This window comes from Mesoplodon densirostris, chromosome 12 (genome assembly GCF_025265405.1).
Source record: "Mesoplodon densirostris isolate mMesDen1 chromosome 12, mMesDen1 primary haplotype, whole genome shotgun sequence".
NCBI lineage: Eukaryota > Metazoa > Chordata > Mammalia > Artiodactyla > Ziphiidae > Mesoplodon > Mesoplodon densirostris.
Window position 1 is genome coordinate 39,508,884 of NC_082672.1, and position 23,153 is coordinate 39,532,036.

Below are 23,153 nucleotides of genomic sequence, written 5' to 3' on the forward strand. Positions count from 1 at the left end.
CTACTACTCATTTAAATACTGAATCAAAATTCTGTGTCAGTAACTGTCATAAAACACTAGGGAGGTGACTCATTGTTAAAAGGTAATACTCATCACCTGTCAGTGGCTCATTAGCATGATTGAATAGGCACTAATGTGGTAATTACCATGAATTGTCAATTTCCATCAGAGTGTCTTCTCCCAGCCCTGAGATTGGGGATGTTTGTGAAATCACAGAGGAAGGCAGAAGATAGCCAAGTTAACAAATCCAGCTGCCCACCACCTCCACTACCAGAAAATAATGGCAAAAACATCTAGAATAAAAACAATGATGATGATAGCTAATATTGATTGAATAATTATTCTTTGCCAGACATTAGCCAAGTGTCTTACCTATTCTATTGCATTTACTACTTCCACTCACCCTATAAAGTATGTACTATTATTAATACCATTCCAAGAGGATAAAACTTAGAGACATGATGTAAATTGCCCAAGATCAGACAGGTAATGAGTAGCAGAGCTAGAATTCAAACCCAGGTCATTTGAATCCAAAATCCACATGCTTGACAGTTTCACTCTATTCCAGGGTTTTTCAGCCTCAGCACTATTGACACTCGTGGCTAGATAGTTCTTCGCTGTGAGGGTCTGCCCTGCAGCACTGAAGGACGCTTAGCAGCTTAGCAGCATCCCTGGCTCTGCCAACTAGATGCCAGTAGCACCTTCTCTTCCTGGCCCCCCCCTACTAGTGGCAGCCAGAAATGTCTCCAGATGTTACCAGATGTCCTCCAGAAGGCAAAATTGCTACTCCCCCCAAACTTGAAAACTCTACCCTAACTCCTCTTTATACTGATTATATAATATCTTGTCATTAAATAACTTCCAGAAACCTAATTTTAATGGCTATAAGACATTTTATTGAATGTTAAATTAGTACTACACCCAAAATATTACTTTTGATTATTTTTTAAAGAAAAATTTATGTTTACGAACTTATAACAAGAATTTTTGAAATCTACCCCTTTGGTGTATTCTCAGATTTAAAGATAAACTTTGTCAATGAAATGAGAAGCAGGAGGTGTTTTATATCGCAAAGACTATTAACTTCCCTTGCTAAAATATGTCACTGTTTTTCACCTGTTATTCTATAGGAGAGAAAATGAAGAAGCCTTGTGTCAGTAAGAAGTTTCTTTAATAGTGAAAGAGTTTATTTGATTACTGTATACAGACATGGCCTAAATCAACAATCAAATAAAATATGGCATGCATATATATCTGAAAATAAAAATAAATTCATTAGTCAGATTTTCTTTAAAAATTCAGAATTCTATGATTTTCCTAAAATGTCTAATAAATCAAAATTTACTAAAGCTTTGGTTTTGGTTTCATTCCTTTTAAAATATATACTTAAATAAATATTAAAATTAAGTATTTTGCTATTTCTACCTACACCATTCACTAAATACTTAAGTGCTTACTATTACGTTAGCTAGTTTAGGAAAGATATAAAAATTAATGTCTGCATTCCTGAGGAAATTATTTTAGAAACACGTCACATACACAAAAGCCCTAACAATAAGAAAGGACAGTATAAAGCAACTAGTAAAGTGTTTTGTGTAATTCACATTAAAGAAAAATATATGCACACACACACACTGAAGTTAAGGAAGAGCGCGAGATTCATTTAATAGGCATATTCCATATAAACTACTCATCACAAATTTTCCGTTTTAGGAGTCCACATGAAAAATCAGTATGCAGAGACTAGAAGCAAAATACATCAAACAAAAACTTCCTAGAGATGTCTGAGTTGTCAAATTTTACTACTTTTCCAAATCTTTGTAAGGTTTGAGAAAGAAATGGTGTATTTTTGGATAAAAAACAAACATACTTTTACTGATTCATTTTTTACTATTCTATCATTCTTTCTCACCAAAACCACAATTTCCTACAAATCCCATGAAGTTTTAAATTAATAGTGTTTGGCTGATATTTACCAAGAAATGATTTACCCATCACCATAAAAATGGAATTAAAAATATATCTGGCTAAAGAAATCCAAAAGAGAACGTTGGATTTTGTTGGGTTTATAGACAATGATATGTATTTAAGTGACCATGCATTCTTAACCTCTCTCTTGGGTGCAATTTGGAAGTAATCTGCTTTTTAATAACCTACACTGGACATCACGGTTGCAATCCAAGTGAGTAGCGTCACAACAACATTATCTAGTACACACATGTTGCTTAGGGCAGCAATGTTACCATAGTTACTACCAGATCAAACATCTCAGGAAAGCAGAGCCACTAAGTCTTTCAATGTGCAGAAATTCAGCACTTTTGATAGGTAATGAGCCTTCATTTTCCTTCATCTTTGGGCTTTTCCAATTGGTCTTGTGCTGTTTCTTTATCTTTCGTTTTCACATCTAAAAAAACAAATAGTTTTCCATCATATAGAGAATATACTGAAATCTACTTTGTATTATATTGGAATAAAACAGTTGGTTTTTCCTTTAGGCACCCTAGTCATTTTCTACTTGATTAGGACATACTTTGCCATCAGTGCAGATGTAGAAACTACACAAAGGAAAGAGATATGGGTCTGTCTCTTAGTTACCTTTCTCTCCTCTTCTCCAGAATTATTATGTGCCAGGCGGTCTTCAAAGGTATTATTACAATCTCCATTTATAGATTAGTTTACTGAAGCATAAACAGGTTAAGTGACTTGCCCAAAGTCGCCGAGCTAGTGACAGAGCCACAATTTGGATGCAGACTGACTGACCCTGCCCTTCCCCATCTCTCGATGCTGGATCACACTCTCTCTAGCTTCCTCACACTTTTTATCTCCTTTGCTCTTAGGACTTAATCGCACTTTCTACTTCCAGGAAAAAAAGTCAAACAATCAGATCACACAAGCTCAACTTTCTGCCACCAAACCTCTAAAATCCCTTGCAGTCTCGACTTTTTCCTTCTGCCCATGTTACAATGGAAGATGTGCTCCTCAGACTGACTACATAAGTTGTTGGAATCTAGTGCAAAGTGAAAACACAGCACCCCTTATTCAAAAAATATGGAAAATTTCAAGGCAGCAACAGTAGAACAAAACCAAGGGCGAGCCTCTTATGAGCCCGAGGCCCTGTGCAGCTGCCCACCCAGCACGCCCTTGTGGCTGGCCCTGGTGCTGCTCCTACTGTCCAGGTCTAATTTCTTCATAATCCAGGATCTTATCCATTTCTGCCTCAACAGCATTCTCAAGATCATCTCTAATCCCTGCATTTCATCTGACTTTTGCTCTTTCTCCTGGCTCCTTCATTTCCTCAAGTCACTACCATCTTCAAACTAACAAAGGCCTTCTTTTGACTGCAATTCCTCCACTTACTGGCTTTTCTTTTATCCTTTAAAATATATTATATCTTTTGCTGTCATCATTTTAAAACAAAACTATTGTTTCTACTACTTCCGCAAAATGGGTCCCGCCAAAATCATCAATGGCATCTTTGAAAAGAAATCTGATAGACCATTCAGTTCTCCAACTTTCAAGCACTATGTACCAAGCAGTGAAAAAAAAAAAAAAAAAAAAAAAACCAAACATACATTCCAGCTCTCAGGGAACTTCTTGTGAGGAATATGGACAATAACTAAAATAAGTAAAATGAGTGGCATGTGGGAAGTGAGAAGTGCTACAGAGGAAATTAAAGATCAGGAATTGTCAAGAAGTCTTGGGGCCTGGAGGTTGCAATTTTAGATAGGGTTGGCTGGGAATGCCTCACTGAGAAGGGGTCACATGAGTAAAGACCTGAGGGGGTGAGGGAGTTTGCTAGTTGGGTAGCAGGGAGAAGAGCATTCCAAGAAGAGAAAACGTCAAGGTCAAAGGCAGCAACGTGCAGGAAGAACTGCAATTGGGACTGTGCAGAGAAAGAAAGGATGGAAAATGGGGTTGGAGAGGTACCAAGAGACTAGATCTTTGAAGGAGAAAATGGCAGATTTCTGAACCAATTTTGAAAGTAGAGCTGACAGCACTTGAATGTCTCATAGGCCTCTTAGATGGAATGTGCGGGAAGCAGATATCACTCCTCTAACCCTGAAAATTGCTTTTCGTCCATGCTGGCCCTTCTCAGTATATGGCATCACCATCTACCCTGCTGCTCCAGGAATTATCCTCCATTTCTCTTCTTCATTACTTGTAGTCATCTCCACCACCTCCAATTCATCAGCAAGTCCTATGAATTCTGCCTATAAAATATATCCCAAATCCACCCACCTTCCTCCATCTTCACTGCCTACTCAGAGCCATCGTCTTTCACTGGACTACGGCAAGTGCCCCACAGGTAAAGTCAACAAAGCCCTTTATCCTTCTCTAAGGACAAATTTGACTTGGGGTTAATTTTCTAGCTCTGTTACCCTGGGAACTGGATTCAGGTGGAATGTCAGCCTGGTTACTAAGTGTATGGTAAAAATGACCCTAATGGTAAAGTACAACTATACTGAGAGAAACTATATGATAACTGTAAATACCTGGTAGGAAACCATAGCACTGGGATTCTGTAAATGCCATGACACTTATAACTGAGCATGTCCCTTGCAGAGAAGTTAGGAAGCAGTGTCCAAGGACTTGTTACAAAGTATTAGCCCCCATGGGACATGGGGCTTCTAACTCGTTGCCCCCATTGGTGCAGATCTTGTCCCCTTGCACCTGAGTTCTCAGTGAGTGGTGGGGTGGAGGTGCATAGAGACTGGCCCCCAGGACTGCTTACGTGGTTCGCTGCAAGGACTTCCACAGAAGGAGGTGGTGTAATGCAGCCCTTCTGGCCTGCTGTGTTTCTAAACCTGTATACTTCTGCACAGACTGGCACCAGATGTGGTCTTATGAGTCTGAATGTTTCATTTGGCCCCAAAACATTTCCTAATGGGGACTACACCTCCTAACTCAACTATATCCATTATTTCTCTTCTACAATCCATTCTCCACATAACAAAGTGGATATTCAAACAGGAACATCACTCCCCTGATGAAAACCCTCACATTTAGAATAATATCCTCTTTATTCATCCAGGTTTCTGAAGCCCTAAGAGATCTAGTCCTTGCCTCCTCTGCAGTGTCACCTCTACCAATCTCCCTCTTACCCGCTGCCTCCGAGCCATGGTGGCCAGATTTTATGCTTCTTGACACGTCCACCTTGTTCCACTCTAAGAGCTTTTTACAAGCTGCTCCTTCTGCAAAGAATGCTCTTCCCTCTGATTTTCCTGTGCCTGGACCATTCAGTTGTTATTCAAAACCTACTGTTGCCATTCAGATTTCAGTTAGGACATCTGGAATTTCTCAGTCTAAAGTAGCCACCCAGTAAGTCTCTAACGCAGCATCCTATTTTAATTCTCTGATGGAACATATCACTGTTGACTTACGTATTTATTTGTTTACACTCTAACTCTCCCATTGGAATATAAGATGCATAACAGTAAGAGTTTATGTCTGTCTTATTCACTACTATATGGCCGGCTTTTAGAATGGTGCCTAGCACTTGGCACTAAGTTGAATGGTGGATCAAATGAATAGTTAGTGATGGTGGGAGGTGAGAAAGGCCCTTTGTGACATTTACAGTTTCCTAAGCTTCTACCCTCTGTCACCTCTTGCTGATATGTTACAGGGCATCATTGTCCTCCCTACCATGGTTATCAATTTGTAAGGGATAGACTAAGATGGATTATAAACTAGGAAGATTTCAGGCAGGTTAATTTCACACAGGATGCAGGATGTCTGAGATCCTAGATTTCTTCCCACTTAAGAATATCAAAAAACAAAAACGAAAGAGGATTGATCTGAGGGAAACTTGCAGATCTGTCCCAGAATTTCTATTTTTAAATGACTAAAACATTGAAATCATAATGTCTGAGACAGGCCCTAGATTTTTGCTACTATTAGCAATTGAAAACTATTCATTTTAAATCCTTAATGTCTGTGCTTAGCTAATAAAAAAAGAAGATAGACCTTAAAGCTATTTATGTATAGCTTTGTTAGTGACACATTGTCTATGCCATCTACCTACATAAACTTACTTCCTTTTGTGTATTCTTTAACGTCCGGTGTTACTATGTTGATTCACTTTTTAACATTTTGAGTTTCTTAGTTAATACCTTCAACTTTATTTCAAAATGATTTAAAGAAAAATATAAAAATAGAAACACTATTCTTTCAGATAATGGTCTCTTCAGGGAACACAATAAAATGAAGACACTACTAGCTTTCTTACAGTGTATTTGTTCTCTTTTGTTTAACTAAATAATGTCAATAAGCATTAAGGTTTTGTGTGTGTGTTTAGCGGCTATCAACTTTAATTAAGCCTGTTACATGAACAAGTAACGTATCTTCTCTACCTCACTAGTTGAGGATGGCTCTTCCACAGCAATACCATGCCCTGATAATCAGATTACATTTTTTAACTTAAAAGGCCAAAAACATTACACATATTTTTATTCCTCTTCTTTCATTTCCTCCATCTTTTCTTTTATCTTATGATAGTTTACATGTACGTGTATACTTTTTTACTATTACTTTAGTACCCTTTATGATACATACAATGATTTTTAGAAAAAGGTGAGCTAACCATGGGACTCCAAGGTCTGGCCACAGTCCCTGGCCTAAGAAGGATATAAGTATTTCATAAAGATCATACCAGGAACATTTGTAATTTTACCAGGTAGAAAGTCACCTCCTGAAGCAAAGAACTAAGAGCCCTCTTCTAGGGCTCACATGAATAGGGTGGAGGTGCAGAAGCTTCCAGCTCTTTCTTGCCTCAATGCCACCAGTAATAAATTTCTACACACACACTGGAGTCCACTTTGAAGTCTAAAATAGGGTACAAAGCACAGGTATGTTGGTAATGGCTTGGTACTAAAACTCTCTTTAAGCTATTTGAATGTTTTTAAGTGAAGGGACTCTTAACACTTTACTGTAAGTGTTATTATATTTATTTTCACAAGACTAAACGCTGGAAGCTTTATGAACTGTATGTAAGCAACAGGGTAAAAGACCCAAGATTTTCCTTCATTGGTTTGATAGCTCTCGTTTTTTCTGAATTCAACTTTTTCCACTGATTAAATAATGATCAACTTTTAAAGTTCCCATCTCTAGTTGATAATAAACCTATTCTTAGCTATGAGAAATAGAAGAGCCTGTAGAATACTACAATGAAGCAGAAGCTTCCAAAGTGATTTGCCAATGGATGGCAGAAGAAAAATGACTTTATTTCTGAGAGCTTCTCAAGAAATTTTGTAAGCTGTTTGAAGGAATGGATTGTATTTGTTCACCTTTGTATTCCCAATCATTAGCCCTGTGCATAACTATACACAGCCAACGAATAAATAAATGTTCAGTTTCCACATTTAATCTAGGAGATAATAAGAGGAAAAGTCCACTTTTAGAAAGGCTGAAAAAAAATTTACTTAGCTTTAAACAAAAGCTGAGAAGCTTTAGTAAACAAGCTTAACTAGTTAAAAGGGAGACTGTTCCAGAGGGAAGGATGAAGAAGAGAGAAATGCTGCTGATTTTAAGAGGATTTTGAGTGTTACCTTCCTTCACGGAGAGGACCTCTGGTTTGAGGAGCAACTCCAAGGTTCCGCCCGTGGCAGCTGAACCCTGGATGTCTGGTAGAGCATTCCGGCGGCCTGCCCTTGCTGATGATGCAAAATTGTTGACCACAGGCTCCACATCCGTCATTTTTGATGAATCTGTCCTCATAGCAACATCTACAAATAGAATGTGCACATGAAGAAGAGGATGAGCCTAGTCCAAGGTCCATGTTCACACTGGTGGGGGTTAAAAGGCATGGCTACATCAACAACATTGAAGCTTTGAATATCTAATCATTGATCGTACCCTGCATCTATGTCTATGCTAAGGTCCTGGAGCTTCTATTTGAACTTTTGTACACTCGCTGAATAAAGCAGGAAGGCCTCAGTGTGAGCCAGATTGCTATAAATAACCTCAGAGACAAAGGAGCCACTTGGATGCTTTAGGGTGCAGTAATCTCTTGCCTTTTATTCTGCTTTTCTATGGGTGGATCAGCCAAAGGAGGGCTTAGAAGGAAATGCAAACTGACTTGCTTGGCCACTCCTGTGGAGACTCTGCCTGCCAGTATTTGCTTGTAGTGCTTGCTTAGGCTGAAAACAAATCACTATAATTTGTAAGGACCAAACAAAACACACTTTTTTCTTACTCTTTAGAAATAAGAAATTCAACTTTATCTCAAAGGCTTTTTACCCCAGGGGCAGCTGTGTATCTCTATCTGCTCTGGTCTCAGACCTAATTTTCAATAGATTCATGTCCGTGTTTGGGAGAGTAGAACCTGTGTTACCTTTTCTTGCCTTCAAGTGGACATGGTAATAACTAGTGCTTTTCTAAGCATCCTTTATCTTCCTAGCAATTCTCTCCCTCTATGAAAGAATTCTCAAGAGACCATTCACTATACAGCGAGGGAGGTAGCAGACATTGCTTATTCTAAAACTAGCCCTCTCTTTTATTTTTATTTTTTTTTTTGCGGTACACGGGCCTCTCACTGTCGTGGCCTCTCCCGTTGCGGAGCACAGGCTCCGGACGCACAGGCTCAGTGGCAATGGCTCACGGGCCCAGCCGCTCCGCGGCATGTGGGATCTTCCCGGACCGGGGCACGAACCTGCGTCCCCTGCATCAGCAGGAGGACTGTCAACCACTGCGCCACCAGGGAAGCCCTAGCCCTCTCTTTTATATGAAGTTTTCTAATGAATCTTTCCTAAGAAGTCAACACTGAAGAGTACCTCAAAAGCAGCAGCAAACTTTTTTTTTTTTTTTGAGAACCCATTAAATGCTAGGCTCTCAGCTGGGGCCTTGAGAGTACAGAGGAATGATTTATTCTCCTTTTTTAGGGGACTTGTACTCTCCAAGGGGAGAAAAAAGGTTTACATACAAGGATAGATAACATCATACACAGAATGTGCTGAGTATCAACCAAGAGATGGAGATACTCATTTGTGATACGTGAGGGCCGAAATATATGAACCTTGGCCTACACGAAGCAAACCAAACTTTTCACCTCAGAAGGGAGCCCTTTCCAATCAGTTAACTGCAATTCAGGAAATGCTAAAAATGAAGTGAAACAGTCACAAAATATTGTGCATTTGATATTAGAAACACAATTTCTTTGGTCCATAGCAACCAAGAAATGCACATCGAGCTTAGTGTGGGCCTCAGGAGTCCAGGAGTAGAGTCTAGGCTACTTCCCCAGATGGTCTCATCTTTGCAGGAGTCATGGACAATTTGAGAACAATGCTAGATTTTCAGACATAATTTTGGACTTCTAACTGTTGAGTATTGGCCAGTTGTCTGGTATTGACAACATAAAGTAAAGAGCACTGGACTGTTAGTCAAAAAGAACACTCCATTACAGGCTTGCAAGGTGATATTGGTTAATTTCTCTGAGTCACAGTTCCTCCCCTATATAATGGATATAAACATTAGCCTGACTGATTCACAGAATTCTAGTGAAGAACAAATGAGATAAAGAACATGGAAACTCTTTGTAACTATAAAACCGTATGTTTGATTACCAGCATCACTGTTCATTTCTCACTAAGTTTTATTTACACCACCACCTCCTATGTAACCCCCTTAGTCCTAACAAGAAACATCTTCCTATTGAAAGACCTCTTGAGTTTTTTAAAAGGGAAACCAGAATTTATTCAATACTACATGAACACTTCCATATCTATTATCTCAGATAAACCTCCCAATAATCCTTGTGAGGTAGTGCGAAATAACCCTCACTATATGGTTGTGGTAACTGGGGCTAAGAAAGGTTAAATGACTTATTTTAAGCTGAACAACTGCTAACCTAACACACAAGGATGCAAATCCAGTTTCAGTTCACTCTGAAAGCAAGATGACATGGATTACCACAAAACTATCTTTCTAAATCCCAGTGATACATATAGACAGCCAAACAACAGCTACTTCAGATTCTGCCTTTCATTACTTTTTAAATAGAAAAAATTATATACAGTTAACCCTTGAATGACACCAGTTTAAACTGCACAAGCACACTTATATGTGGATTTTTTTCAATTAACATGTACTACAGTGCTACACAGTCCACAGTTAGTTGAATCCAGAGATGGGGAACTGCAGATATGGAGGTTGGATTGTAAAGTTATACACAGGTTTTTGGCTATATGGAAGTCGGTGCCCCAACCTCCATGTTGTTTAAGGGTCAACTGTATATATATGTGTGTGTGAAAAAGAAAGAGATTCCCTGTCTTTTCATAGGTATTCCTCTCTGGCTCGAATGTTTGGTTATCTGTGAGCCCCCCACACTACTCCCCATGACACACAAATTTCAATTAGAGATCGCTTCTTTATAGCTCGTGAGGAGTACTTGACACCAGTTTGGAAACAGACCCCATGTGCAGGCCCCCATTCTGTCCCCAGCCAACTAACATCATATCAAAAGCCATGGCTATGATGAAGTGTTTATTTCTGTGAAGCATCTTCCTGTGTAATTGCAAAGAAGCTAACTATACTAAGCTTGGAGGAGAAGCTCCACGAATACCTTGATTATTACTGTCCTGATAGTCCAAAATCGTAAAAGTGAAGACAACAATAGATATAAGAATATTAAGATACACTCTTTAAAATACTTGAATGTGGGCTTCCCTGGTGGCGCAGTGGTTGAGAGTCCACCTGCCAATGCAGGAGACAACGGGTTCGTGCCCCGGTCCGGGAAGATCCCACATGCCGCGGAGCGGCTAGGCCCGTGGGCCATGGCCGCTGAGCCTGCGCGTCCGGGGCCTGTGCTCCGCAACGGGAGAGGCCACAACAGTGAGAGGCCTGTGTACCGCAAAAAAACAAAAAACAAAACAAAAAAAAAACTTGAATGCTATATATTTTATGTTTAGCAAAATGGGATTTGTCAAAGGAGTACTGAGTTAGAATTTGCATATTGTCAGAAAACTTCCAAAAGGTGGCCTGTAGAGTGGGCCATCAACATGGAAGAAGACATTCTGGGCTCCAAGTTTTTTCTTTGCTATTGGCTCCTATCTTGAAAGTTTTTGCTTTTGCCTTTATACTATTATTTCTGGCATAGGCTTTCTAAATGAGTCCTTTTTTGTTGATTGGTGTTAGAAAACAAGACCATCACAAGCCATCTAAAAGTTTGTCAACATTATACTCATTAATTACCATTTTAAAATCAAAACAAAACTGGATAGGCAGGGAGGTCAAGCAACAAGTTACTTTACTCCAGAGCTTTCCTTGGTCCTTTTCCAAACTCTTATTAGGCACCATCTTGCTTTCAGAGCCTGTCACTGATGCTGAGTGACCAGGATGTCAGGCTCCACCACAAGATGGATAGTTTGCCTAGCCCAGACCCACAGGGCTGTAGGGACAGGGAGCTTTCTGTAGTGAAGTCATCTGATCTTCCTGACAGAATGTGCCGGTGACTTAGAGATCACTGGGAAGACAGTCTGAATGCATAGGGTGATTCTTAACTGGGCTCTTTTAATCCCTTGGTAAGAAAATTTATTGCAGCACTAGAAATAATCTGGAAGTGCATCAGAAAAGGAATGATTGAATAAACCATATATATTATGGAATTTTATATGGCTCTTAAAAAGAATGTGTTAGATCCAGTCAGATCTACTTACTGAGATAGTTCTTGACACACTGTGAAATAAAGCAAGTTTAAAAAGAAATATTTACAGCATGAGGGGAAAGGAGAAAAAGTAATGAATGTAATGTAATCTCAACTTTGTAAAAAGAATAAAAATTCTAGTTCGGAATTTAAGAGAGAACAAGGAGAATACCAACCACTGTTGGTATCTCCTTACATATTTTACCTTGTAATAATGTGTTAAAATAATATATAAAGGACTTGAAACACATTCACCTGGCAAAATTATGAATACACAGGTATTCGAACACTGAATGTCTCTAAAGTAACATTTTGATAATTTTACCCAAAATAGTATATCTTCAAGTGAAAGTCTCTCACTACCCCAACTAGCCATTCTACTTGTCTACTGTTATTATCCTATGCAACACTGATTGCATATGCAGTCAATATATATATACACACATATTTTATATATATATATATATATATATATATATATATATATATATATATACATACATACATATAGAGAGAATTGCTCTCTTCAATGCTTTGTGACATTTAAAACAATATATAACCCATAGAAAGATGAGGAAACACTATGAAGAGAAACAAAAGAGAGATTAACTTCCACGTTCTTTCAATTTTCTGGGCTTAAAGCTAATTGTGTCTATGTTTGTTAACCAAGGCAGCTGACTCACTAGCAAATCTTCCTCTTTTTCTTCTACAGAATTAGCAGTGGGATTTGTATGAGTTCTGCTTTGTCACCTGTGGCTGCTTACAGGAGCTGAAACCATGGGGACATTGGGAGATTTCACAGAAGTCCTTGCATGGCCCATAGCAAGATAATGTGATTTACAAATGCCTGGGACACACTTTCTTCTCTACTGAAAATACACAATTTTCAGGATGCCTTAACAAAATACCATTACACAGCCACATATACACACATGCCAGGATCTTTGCAGTCTCCAAAATATGAAAATGCAACACCAGCATAGCTGAAGAAGACAAAGACATTCAAGCTAAATGGAGCACTGGAGAAATATATATATTTATATATAAAGAAAGCACTAGTCAGCTTCCAGTGGGCTAAAAATTGCCTGCTAGGAGTATGTTACTATGTTATAAGCATAATTATAAACAAATAGAAATTTTTGCAACCTCTTTCCCTTTCAACTGACACGGTCCATCTTCTTAGCTCACACTCATTCTTTTCTCAAAGTTCATTATTGAAGCCCAGACCACAAGGAGGCGGATACCTTTTTTTCTAATCTCTGCATCCATGTCAGTCACGTCATCCTCCTCAGTGAAACCACTACTCATTCTGCATGTAGGACTTGGAATAAACTCTTTACCCTCTAAATCAGTTCTCTGAAGTATGAGTCAGGCTATCTGAGAAAACACTTAAAGTAAACAAACAAAAGAATAACATGTATTTTGGAAAGTCAGTGGTTTTCCGGCCAAAAGACAGAAAGAGAGGGAGGGAGACACACACCGGTCTCAGCTGATAACCAAATATATCATCTGTCTCTCCCCAGCTTTCAAAATCTTAATACCTTATGCTAGATTTCTCTCGTTTGATTTTCTGTTTCGGAATATGCAAACCTCTTCCAAACAAGGTAAAAGAACTATAACAGTTGCTTCTTAATGTGGACCAATGAACACAGATAATTATTTATTCATCCAGTCAACATTTATCAAGCTCCTACTAAATTATTACGTGCCAGGCCCTGTGCTAGGCTCACAATCTACAGAGATGAACCCATAGTCTGGTGAAATCAAACACATTCTGGTCTTTTCAATTACCTTTCTTGATCTTAAATCTTATTCTTTGGAAGTAAAGTAAAAGTATCCACCTCTAAAATGTGAATCCTTTAATGTAGCTCCTATTCAACTCAGTATCAAGACAATTTTAGGCTAAACAGAGCTTACATGGAATGTATACATGTATAAAACTTGTTTTTTTAACTTAGAGACCTTTCTCTTCTTAAAAATTCTTCCAAATTTCTGTGCCTCAAGTACAAGCCAAAGGGAATCCTAACTTTTGCCTGTTGACACACGTTTTTTTTCTGTGCTTAGGTTCTTGCTTGCTAATATTACAGATTCTTCCAACACATATTGATATGTACATGGAAGCTATTTTTATCACAGAGAATTTCTGACAGCTTAAACCTAAAAATTCAAAACGCAAAGTCAAACTCGTTTTCCCATAATCTTCCAGGTAAAGCAGTAAACAAATCTGAGTACCTTTCCCTCACAGTGATACTTGCTATACTAAGACAGGGCCACTTAGAATAATAATATAGGCTGATGTGGCTATAGATGAAAAAGATTAACTGCAGCAAACCATGCAACCTCCTTGAGCGTGGGAGTCACAGTCACTATGAGATTTGCCACAATCAGTAAGGACTCCCCCGCCCCGCCTGAAGACCTGGGACGGTGGCATGGCAGGCAGCTCCTCCACACGCACAGAGGAGGAGTGGTTAACTCCACAAGAGAGAAGGGGGCCAGACTTCATGGGAAAACAGCCTCTGAGTAGGGTCCCAGAGAATGAGTAAGCAAGTGCCAGTGAGAGGATGCTCTCAGGCCATCCACTTCTTATCTTGGCCCTTTCCAGCCACTCTTGGACACAAAGTGTTCCTATATTTCGAAAGGGGTACAAAGACTCTCCAAGCTCACAGAAGCCCAAGTTTTGCACTGGTAAGAAAATCATACAATTTTGAGGTTCATGTGGTCTGTTCTGCACCCTTCCTGTCTCACCGTGAACACAGGACCCTGAGAAGTTGGTTCCCCTTTTAATGAGACAGTGGTTTTTAAATGTCAAGTGACTTTTGATGACATCAGAAGGAAGGGGAGAAGGGGAAGTTAACTCTGACCAATGTGGTCACAGTAGAGATGGCTTTGTATCCCTCTGCCTGGTACATGGACTGGGACACAGTTGTCTAATAAATTCAATAAAAGTTTAATTAATAGCTGATACCTATAAATTATGAGCAGGCAAACATAGCCTGTGAAGGTGTTTTTAATTATTAATATTCTTAATAAAAGCTGAAAGTTCAATTATTCAATATTAAAATGAAATCTGTTACATTAACATTAAAATAGCTTTGGAGGCAGGCTGTGGACTTTGGCAAATACAATGCCTTGCAGGTGTAAGTAACACTGACAGTCATATGCAGAACAGTAGTTAAAGCACAAACTCTTATAGAACCACCCTCATCCAGGGCATCTGGATAGACATACTCTCCAGACACCAGTCCTCTCTGGAAAAGATCCATATACATTAAACTGTCAACAGCCTTGCATGCAGGACCACTCAATCCTGTCTGAAACATCCGCAAGACATTTGTTCTACACCAAAAGGTCCTTGATATTTGTTCATATTTGGTCCTTTCCAAAACATCCATGGAGACATTTATTTGGTCTTGATATTTGGTCATGTCCAAAACCTTTTGGCATGGACCAAATATGCTCATGGATGATTTGTATAGAACTAAATTTCAAGGATATTTAGACATGGACCAAATGTCTCATGGAGCTTTGGACAGGACCAAATGTCTGCTGTGAATAGACTTGCCAACCTGAAGTCAGTTACACATAATTCATCAGGCTTCCCTTGTACAAATATGCAATCCTCTAATACTTTAAAAGACCAGATCCTATCGTCTTAATTCTCCTTTACCATTTTCATGCTCAACAAGGGGAAAAATAAAGCCCTTTTATCCTCTGGGCTTATTTTCTTTGCCTACGATTACTATCGAGAGTGACCCACTGATGACAAAATATAGTCCCATAATTACTCTTCCAATTTAAAGGTAATTTAAAGCAATATCTTAAGCATGGACACTTTCAATTACATGCTTTTATTTCAGAAAACTTCATAGCATATATGCTTATCTGTCTTCAAAAGGAAAAATGCAGTGTGATACAAAACAATAGAACTCTTTTTATTAACATACAAAAATTTATACATGTAAATGTGTACCACATCCTTCAAAGGAATTTTAGGAAGCTACATATTTATTCCACCTCTCAAAATATTTTTGTGACTTCATAAGTGCAGCTCATTTTATATTCATATATAATATAATGATAAAATATTATTTTTAAAATGCAACATTATATTTTACAGTTTTTAATTATAGTTCTTAATTACCAACTGTGTGTCCCATTTGTTCGCCCATCTCTTTCATTGCACTTCAGTTTCTTTTCAAAGCCTCCTTAAGTAATTTAGATTTGCATATATTCAGAAGAAAACTGAATTTTAAGTTTTCTGAAGATTTCAAAGTAGTTTTGAGCAGTGACAGCATTACTGAACTACATTAGTACACCCTTGGGATGAGTGTCTTTAAATTAGTCCTTATGTTTGTTAAGCAGTCCATATGGAGCAATGAAAAGTTTGTCCATCTAAAAGTGTACATCCCTGATGTTGAATCCTGCATTGCCTTCTAATAGACTTTCAACTTCCAGCAAGGCTTCTCAGTTCATTGTTTCCACATTTATCAGAAGTAGGATCAGTATTACCTATTCTACTACCTTAGAACCGAACTAATGAATATAAATGTGCTTGGTTAACAACTACACAAATGAAATTTGTTTAGAAATCAGTCATATTAATTTGTAGGCACTATAATAGATTATCATTATGAACATCAATTACCCTGTTAAACTATGGTGTTGATGTGGCTCTGGAGACGGCCTCTGATGATGTGAGTTACAAAGACAAAAAGAGATTAACACTGAGACCTTGCCAGAAACTTGGTGTTTAAAAACAGAAAGAACATTAAAAAAAAAAAAATTGTTTACAACCTCCCTTCCACCTCCCCATTGACCAACCCAGCCCCACAGACACACACACACACCCCTCAGAGTTGGCTACTTTTGTGCAACAGCTGTACCAGATAAGCCACCTGTCACAGAAAGCCACATCTCCCTTACACTGTTCATTAGAGAGTTTCTCCCAGAAGGTGAACTCCCCATATACTTTCAGCGCAAACCCTGTCTAAGTGTTTCCTTAATAGGTAATATGGGATTGAAATTCTCAATTTCTTCGTGATGCCTGAAAAAGAATTCTTCATCTGAGTAACAACATAATGACATAATATGGTGAGGATAGAAGGGTCGCAAAAGATCATGTGAGAGAGCTCTGCTTTCGCAGTGAGGCTTGTCCTGACCACCCCATTAAATGGTGTTCCTACCCATAGCTCCTGAGCTTCCTTGCCTCTCTCTCCTTTCCCTGAGCTCTTAGTAGCTTCCAACACATATTATAATTATAACTTACTAGGATTGTACTTGTTGTTTACTGTCTCCCTCCACTGGGATGTAAGCTCTACAAAGGCTTTCTGTAGATTTTTCACTGATCTATGCACTAAAGCTATGCCTGGCACTTAGTAGGTACTGTGTAAAGTTAGTTTATTGAATGGAACAATTATCTTTTCATTTTTCTTTTTCAAAATGAATTCTTTTCTTTTTGCATATGAAAATAATACATGTTCATTATTGGGGTAAAATGACGATTCTGAAAAGCATAAAAGAGAGAAAACAAATTGCCTTATATCCCATTATCCAGTGACAGCACTGTTATAATTTTGGTGCATATCCTTCCAGAAGGTTTTCAGTGTTCACATACACAAGCATATCACATACATATCTTATAAGTATGTATTTTGAAGTTAGATTATATTTATTTTATATCATGTTGCTATTATATCTTAAAACTACAATCTTTTCCAGGCCAAGATAATTCTAAATTTTTAGTAAAAGTTTTGAAAAAAGAAAAATTTCTAGAAAGCTAAAATTTCAGGATGTATACTGACTATAAAATATGCATAGCCAAAAGCCAAATGCAATAGCAAAAGTAAGGGACATGGCTAAGGACTGAAATCATTCACAAACCTTTCCTTAATTAAACTGAATAAAGTTAATATATAAGTAAAAGGCTTTTGTAAGTGTACACAACTTTAAAAGTTCCAGTAGTGTCTTTTTCTTCTATTTCCTCAACTTAAAGAAAAATTCTTTGGGATGTCTCTTAGTGCCTTTTTGAACGAATTTAATTTTCATCTTTTCTTTTTCTTCCAACTGAGAAAAGGGGGAAAATAATTGAGCCTTTTCAAGCTATGATTTGTTCTCTAAGTTCTCTTCAGTAATTTATTTTTCTTCACAGGAGAAGAAATCACTGTAGAGTTTTATTAAGCCCAATATTCAATCAAAATCACAGTGGCAAAAATTTTAACGTTATTTTGAGGATTTTCTGGGTCATACGGGCAAAACAAATTCCCAAATAGCAAATACTTCAGAAAGAAAAATCATACCACTGAAATATTTTTGTTCATCAAATTATGTATATTGGTATTAACCTACAATTAAGTTAATAGAAGTAAAATTATTCATATGGATGCATTTAACTTTTATAGAAAACTTTTTAAAAATAAAAAGATTCTGTTATTATATTTATTTATTATATAAGCTCAAAAGAAAAAGTCCTCATGAAAAATTGTATCTAAAATATATTCAACTGACATAACAAATAAAAATGTTCAAAAACCTATACATAGATGTATATATATACACATAATACTAATATTAAAAATATATGCACAGAAAAACATGGCAAGGGAAATACACCAAAATTTTAGCAGTAGTCCTTTCTTGGTAGTATTACTATAAATGTTTTCTATCTTTTTCTTTGAACTTGATTGTGTTTTCCAAATTTTCTATAATGAAGATTTTTATAATATTAAAAATGGCACAAACATGTGTTGAGTACTGTTTTAAAGCCTTTTAATGAGAATAAGCTTATGAGATTCTGTGCTGTAGGGAAGTCATTATTGTCTTTATTTTAAAGGTGAGGAAATTGAGGATCATAGAAGTAAAATGATTTGGCTACAAGCAACCCAGCTAGCAAGTGACATAGCACAACCAGAACCCATTTTATTGGGTTAGCCAAAAAGTTCATTTGGGTTTTTCCGTAACAGAACTTACGGTCAATCCAATATCTGACACCTCATTCCTTGCTCCTTCTATTACACCTCACCAAATATTTGTTGAAGAAAGACTCAGTCTTCATTCAACCAACTGTTACGAAGCATCTAATATATCCTTAACTCGGTGCAGAATTCTGGGTAAATAGTGCCAAATAAGACTAAAGACTGTGATAGACACAGTGGGGATACACAAAACAAGCATAATACAAGGTCCTCACTCTGGAAAAGCCTGTGACCTAATATACAAATAAAATACACACCATTAAAAGAAATGTAAAAATAGAAGTCAATATATGATATATTTAAATAAGTGGTATAAATGAAAATACTATAAAATGTAGAAATGTTATTGAATTTGGGGGCTATTAAGAAGAGACTTCACAGAAGCTGTGGAACACTTAATATTTGAGAGGGTAGAAAGAAAATAAAAAGGTTTTACCAAGCCAAAGAAATCTTTAGCTAAATCATGAAGATGGGAGCGTAGAAGGCAAATTACAAATAAAGGAAAAGGAAACATGGGCTATAATAGAGTATTATGCCATATAGAGCTGGAAAAATAAGTTGGACCATGGTCATAACTAGAACCCAAGTTGCAATGAAATGAATTCTATTATAAAGGATACTGTATTTATTCCTGTGAGCCCTGGGGAACCATGAAACTTTCTAAGTCACATAATAAGGATGTGTACTAGATGCGTTGTTTAAAAACTGAAACTGAAGTGAAGGAGATTAGAAGGCTATTAAAAAGGGACATCTGTAAGCAAACCCACCATAATAGGAGGGATAAGCTCTTTACAAAAAGTATCTGTAAATACACAGACCAAAAATAGCTTCTTTTTTAAAAAAGAAGAAAAAAGATAGGGCACCATCAGTTCTGAAGATTCATTACAAAGTTTCAGAATTTATACTTTCAGACATGAAAATTCATTACAGTATGTGAGTTATTAAGATAGTGTGGTATTCTTCAAGGATAGACAAATAGAAAAATAGAATAAAATAGAGATTCCAGAAATAGACACATATACATATGGTTCCTTGATTTGTGACAAAGGGAGCAACTACTAATGTGGTCTCTTGTAACTATGGTAAGGGTTTAACTATTGTTGGTGGACTTCGAAGATTCACAGACAGGAAGCTAGATATTGATGGGAAGATTGTCAATCATGGAAAAAATGGTTCTTAATATATGACTACATATGAATACAATAAAATTCTAGGATTAGTAAATAAATGGCTTCAAGTTATAGTGTATTCCTGTGAATCTTGTATTTAAATATTTTCATACAAGTTGAAAGAACAAGGTATAACCTCCACTTGATTTCAACAATTGTTAACAGTTTGCTATATTTAATCTCTCTCTAAACATACACACACACAATCCTCGTTCAACCAATTGAAAGCAAGCTGCTAACACGACACTTTCATGTCTAATATTTTAGCACGTCTTAAGAATTACATTCTTCTATATATCCATAATAACATAGTTCCACAATGTTCTTTTTTGCACATTGCAATTGTGACATAATTCCCCCTTTTTCCTGGATATAATCCAGCCTTTAGGAATTTTTGCAGGGGATGATCATTGGTTTTTGCAAGTCTGAAAAAAACTATTTTATCTTCATTCTTGCAAGGTATACCACTCTAGGTTGAAGTTACATTCTACAAGCACTTCATGATACTATCCTCCTTTATCCCTTTTTTGTCGTCAGGACATTTGCTGATTGTGATGGTTAATTTTACGTGTCAACTTGACTAGGCAACAGGGTACTGAGAGATATTTGCTTAAACATTATCCCGGGTGTGTCTATGAGGGTGTTTCTGGATAAGATTTGAATCAATAGACCGAGTAAAGCAGATTGCCTGCTCCAATATAATCTAATCCACTGAAGGCCTTAATGGAACAAAAGGCTGAGTCAGAGGGAATACGCCTTCTGCCTGACTGTTTTCTAAGACATCCATACATGTTACCCTATCTTCAGACTCAGACTTGACTGGAACTTACATTATCAGCTCTCCTGCTTCTCAGGCCTTCAGACTTGGACCAGAACTATACCATCAGTTCCTGGGTCTCCAGCTTGCTGACTACAGGGCTTGGGATTTCTCAGTCTCCATAAAAGCATGAGCCAACTTCTTATAATAAATAAATATACATCTAGACATATATATTAAGAGTTCATCTGCATCTAATCTGCTGTATAAGCTATGCACCAAGTTGTAATTTCTAATTATTATATTTTTCATTTTTAGACAATCTGGCTCTTTTTCAAGTCTGCTTCATTGTATTATAGTATCTTATTCCTTGGTTACACATAATTTAAATATACTCATTTATTCTTTTCAAATATACTAAACCTATGTTTTTAAATGCTATATAAGTAATTCCAATATCTGAATTCTTTATACTAGTCTGATCCTGTTATTTATTGTTTATGTAGAATCTCTCTCACGGTGGCTTATTTCCCTACATGTTCTATGATTTTGGGTTGTAAGCTCATGTTTTTTAAAACTTTTTCCTTGAAATTATGTGAGACCTGACTTAAAGTATTTTCCTCTACACAGGCTCTGAATTTGCCTCCACTGGGTGTCTGGAGAACTACCAAATTCGTTAGCTTTAAATTCTCAGCATGGAATTTTTCAGACTAGACAGGCTACAGAGCTGCAAACCTGTGTGAGGTTCCACTTTTGGTAATAAATGATCAGGACAGCCCTTTCCTCTTTACCACCCAAGGCAATGCCAAGACCGGCAAGTATTCTTACTGTCTTCCTTTGAAGGTTAGGGGTTTTGCCATATTACCCACTGAACAGACTAAAACTTATGCTGATTTCCCAACTTGAGTGGGTCCTAAAAGTTTCTTTCCTTGTCCGCAGATCACAGCTCTTTAAAACAAAAGTTGTGAGTCACTAGGGAACCCAGGGAAGCCTCTGAGTACAGTACTCACCTGCCTCTAGATGCGTGGTTTCTCATTGTTCTGGGTTTATGAAGTATTCTCTTATTTGCCAATACAAACGTTCATTTAAAAAGAGTTTTGAAAATATTTTATCCTACCTTTTAGGGTGCTGTGTACTAGTATAATAGAATTGTTAACTGACTATACCCAGCACAATGGTGCTGTCAGGTTTAGCCTGTGTTTGGCAGTTGGTCTCTGAGGCTCCCACCTGTAAAGGCAGTGAAAACGCAGCACGATAACTAGTCAGTGCTTCTCTTGTTTACCAAGGTCAAGCTAGGTCACTGAGTCTAGCCTGGTGACTGTCACTGGCTGCTTGGAGAAGCTACACAGACATCGTTTGTAACTGTGCACCTCTGGAACAGGCCCAGAGACAAACTTCTGTGAGGTCTGTAACAAGAAGGAGGCTGCCACCCCACACAGAATTAAGCATGGCATCCTGGTTGACGTTTTTGTTCACGAAAGGGTAGTGACCTTGCTGGTTTCCTGTGCTGCTGCTTCCCTTGCCGCTGTTGCTTGTGCTCTCCTGACCCCCAGGGTTATCGAGGTGCACATCCATGGTGGTCTATGGCCTGGGGGCTGATAAAAAAAAAAGGGAACAGGGAGGAAGGAGCATTTGGTATTCAACTGCTCTCCCAATGTAAATCCCATAGCCAATGCACCTAGGCTTTGCTTAGCACTCCTGCTTTCCAGAAGACCAAAGGGCTAAGCTTGCAATCATGGGCCTTATGGTCTCCATCCAAGTCATAGGCAAAATGACTCTACTAGATGTGGACTCTTATCCCAGGGATACTGTCATTCCCTGGAGGAAGAGATGCTCACTGATGAGGGAGGCCATTAAGCTCCTGAACCTTCCCCATAACCACCCAGAAGGCCTGCACCACAGGTGATAGTGCAGACACAGCTGAAAACTTCAACTTTACATGGCTAGAAACCCAAAATATTCCCAGGAAATTTGTACAGAGGAAAAAAAAGAAAAACAAGACAGGAAGCCCACATGATAGGAAAGGGACTGTAGCAGAGAGAGGATGGTTTTGATCCATCAAGTCTGGGTTGTAGGCCAGCACTTCTTCCCGCACCACTCTGCTGCTTATGTCTGTTGCAACAAAGATTCTAATTCTTGGGATTATAGGGAAATACTCATGGTGCCCTTGTGGTGCCAGATTCAAACCCAATCTAGGCCCAGGGTCTTTAGATCATATAAATCAACCATTGCTAACTCTGTCAATACTAATTTGAGGGTCTCTGGAGGAAGCAACTTATAAATATAATCAGGGTAGAGAGGATCCCCCCCACCCCCAAGTATATCCAGTGACCAAAAACAATAATAAGATAAACAAAATAAGGAAAGAAAGAAACCTGGATACAGGGAGGAGGACACTAAGAAAAAAAACAACCTAAAACAAAGGCCCACAATTTGACCCAATTGAAAATACAAAATTTACTGAACGAATTTATATAGCAAATGATGGAAGTTCACTGATTGCCTTCTGTGCCTCTCCATATAGGCTCTGAATTGACTCTAATATCTGCTGAAGTTCACCAAGTGGCAAACATTTATGGCTTTAACCAATACTCAGGCTAAAATTACAATTATACCTGGGA

General features: G+C 37.8%; 1 protein-coding gene across 3 annotated transcripts in view; it reads right to left on the reverse strand.

Annotated features, from left to right (window-relative positions):
* Positions 1-1,341: 1,341 nt before the first annotated feature.
* Positions 1,342-23,153, reverse strand: part of PKIB (cAMP-dependent protein kinase inhibitor beta) — a 101,861-nt gene continuing 80,049 nt past the window's right edge. For 2 of the 3 annotated variants that reach the window (XM_060114996.1, XM_060114994.1), the window contains 2 exons: positions 7,545-7,721; positions 1,343-2,404 (listed from right to left, as the gene is read on the reverse strand). In XM_060114996.1, coding sequence (XP_059970979.1) covers positions 2,337-2,404; positions 7,545-7,713 — 237 coding nt within the window. In that variant the 5' untranslated portion in view covers positions 7,714-7,721 and the 3' untranslated portion in view covers positions 1,343-2,336. Of the gene's footprint in view, positions 2,405-7,544; positions 7,722-23,153 lie in introns of those variants that run through there. The other variant, XM_060114997.1, reaches the window with a different exon arrangement.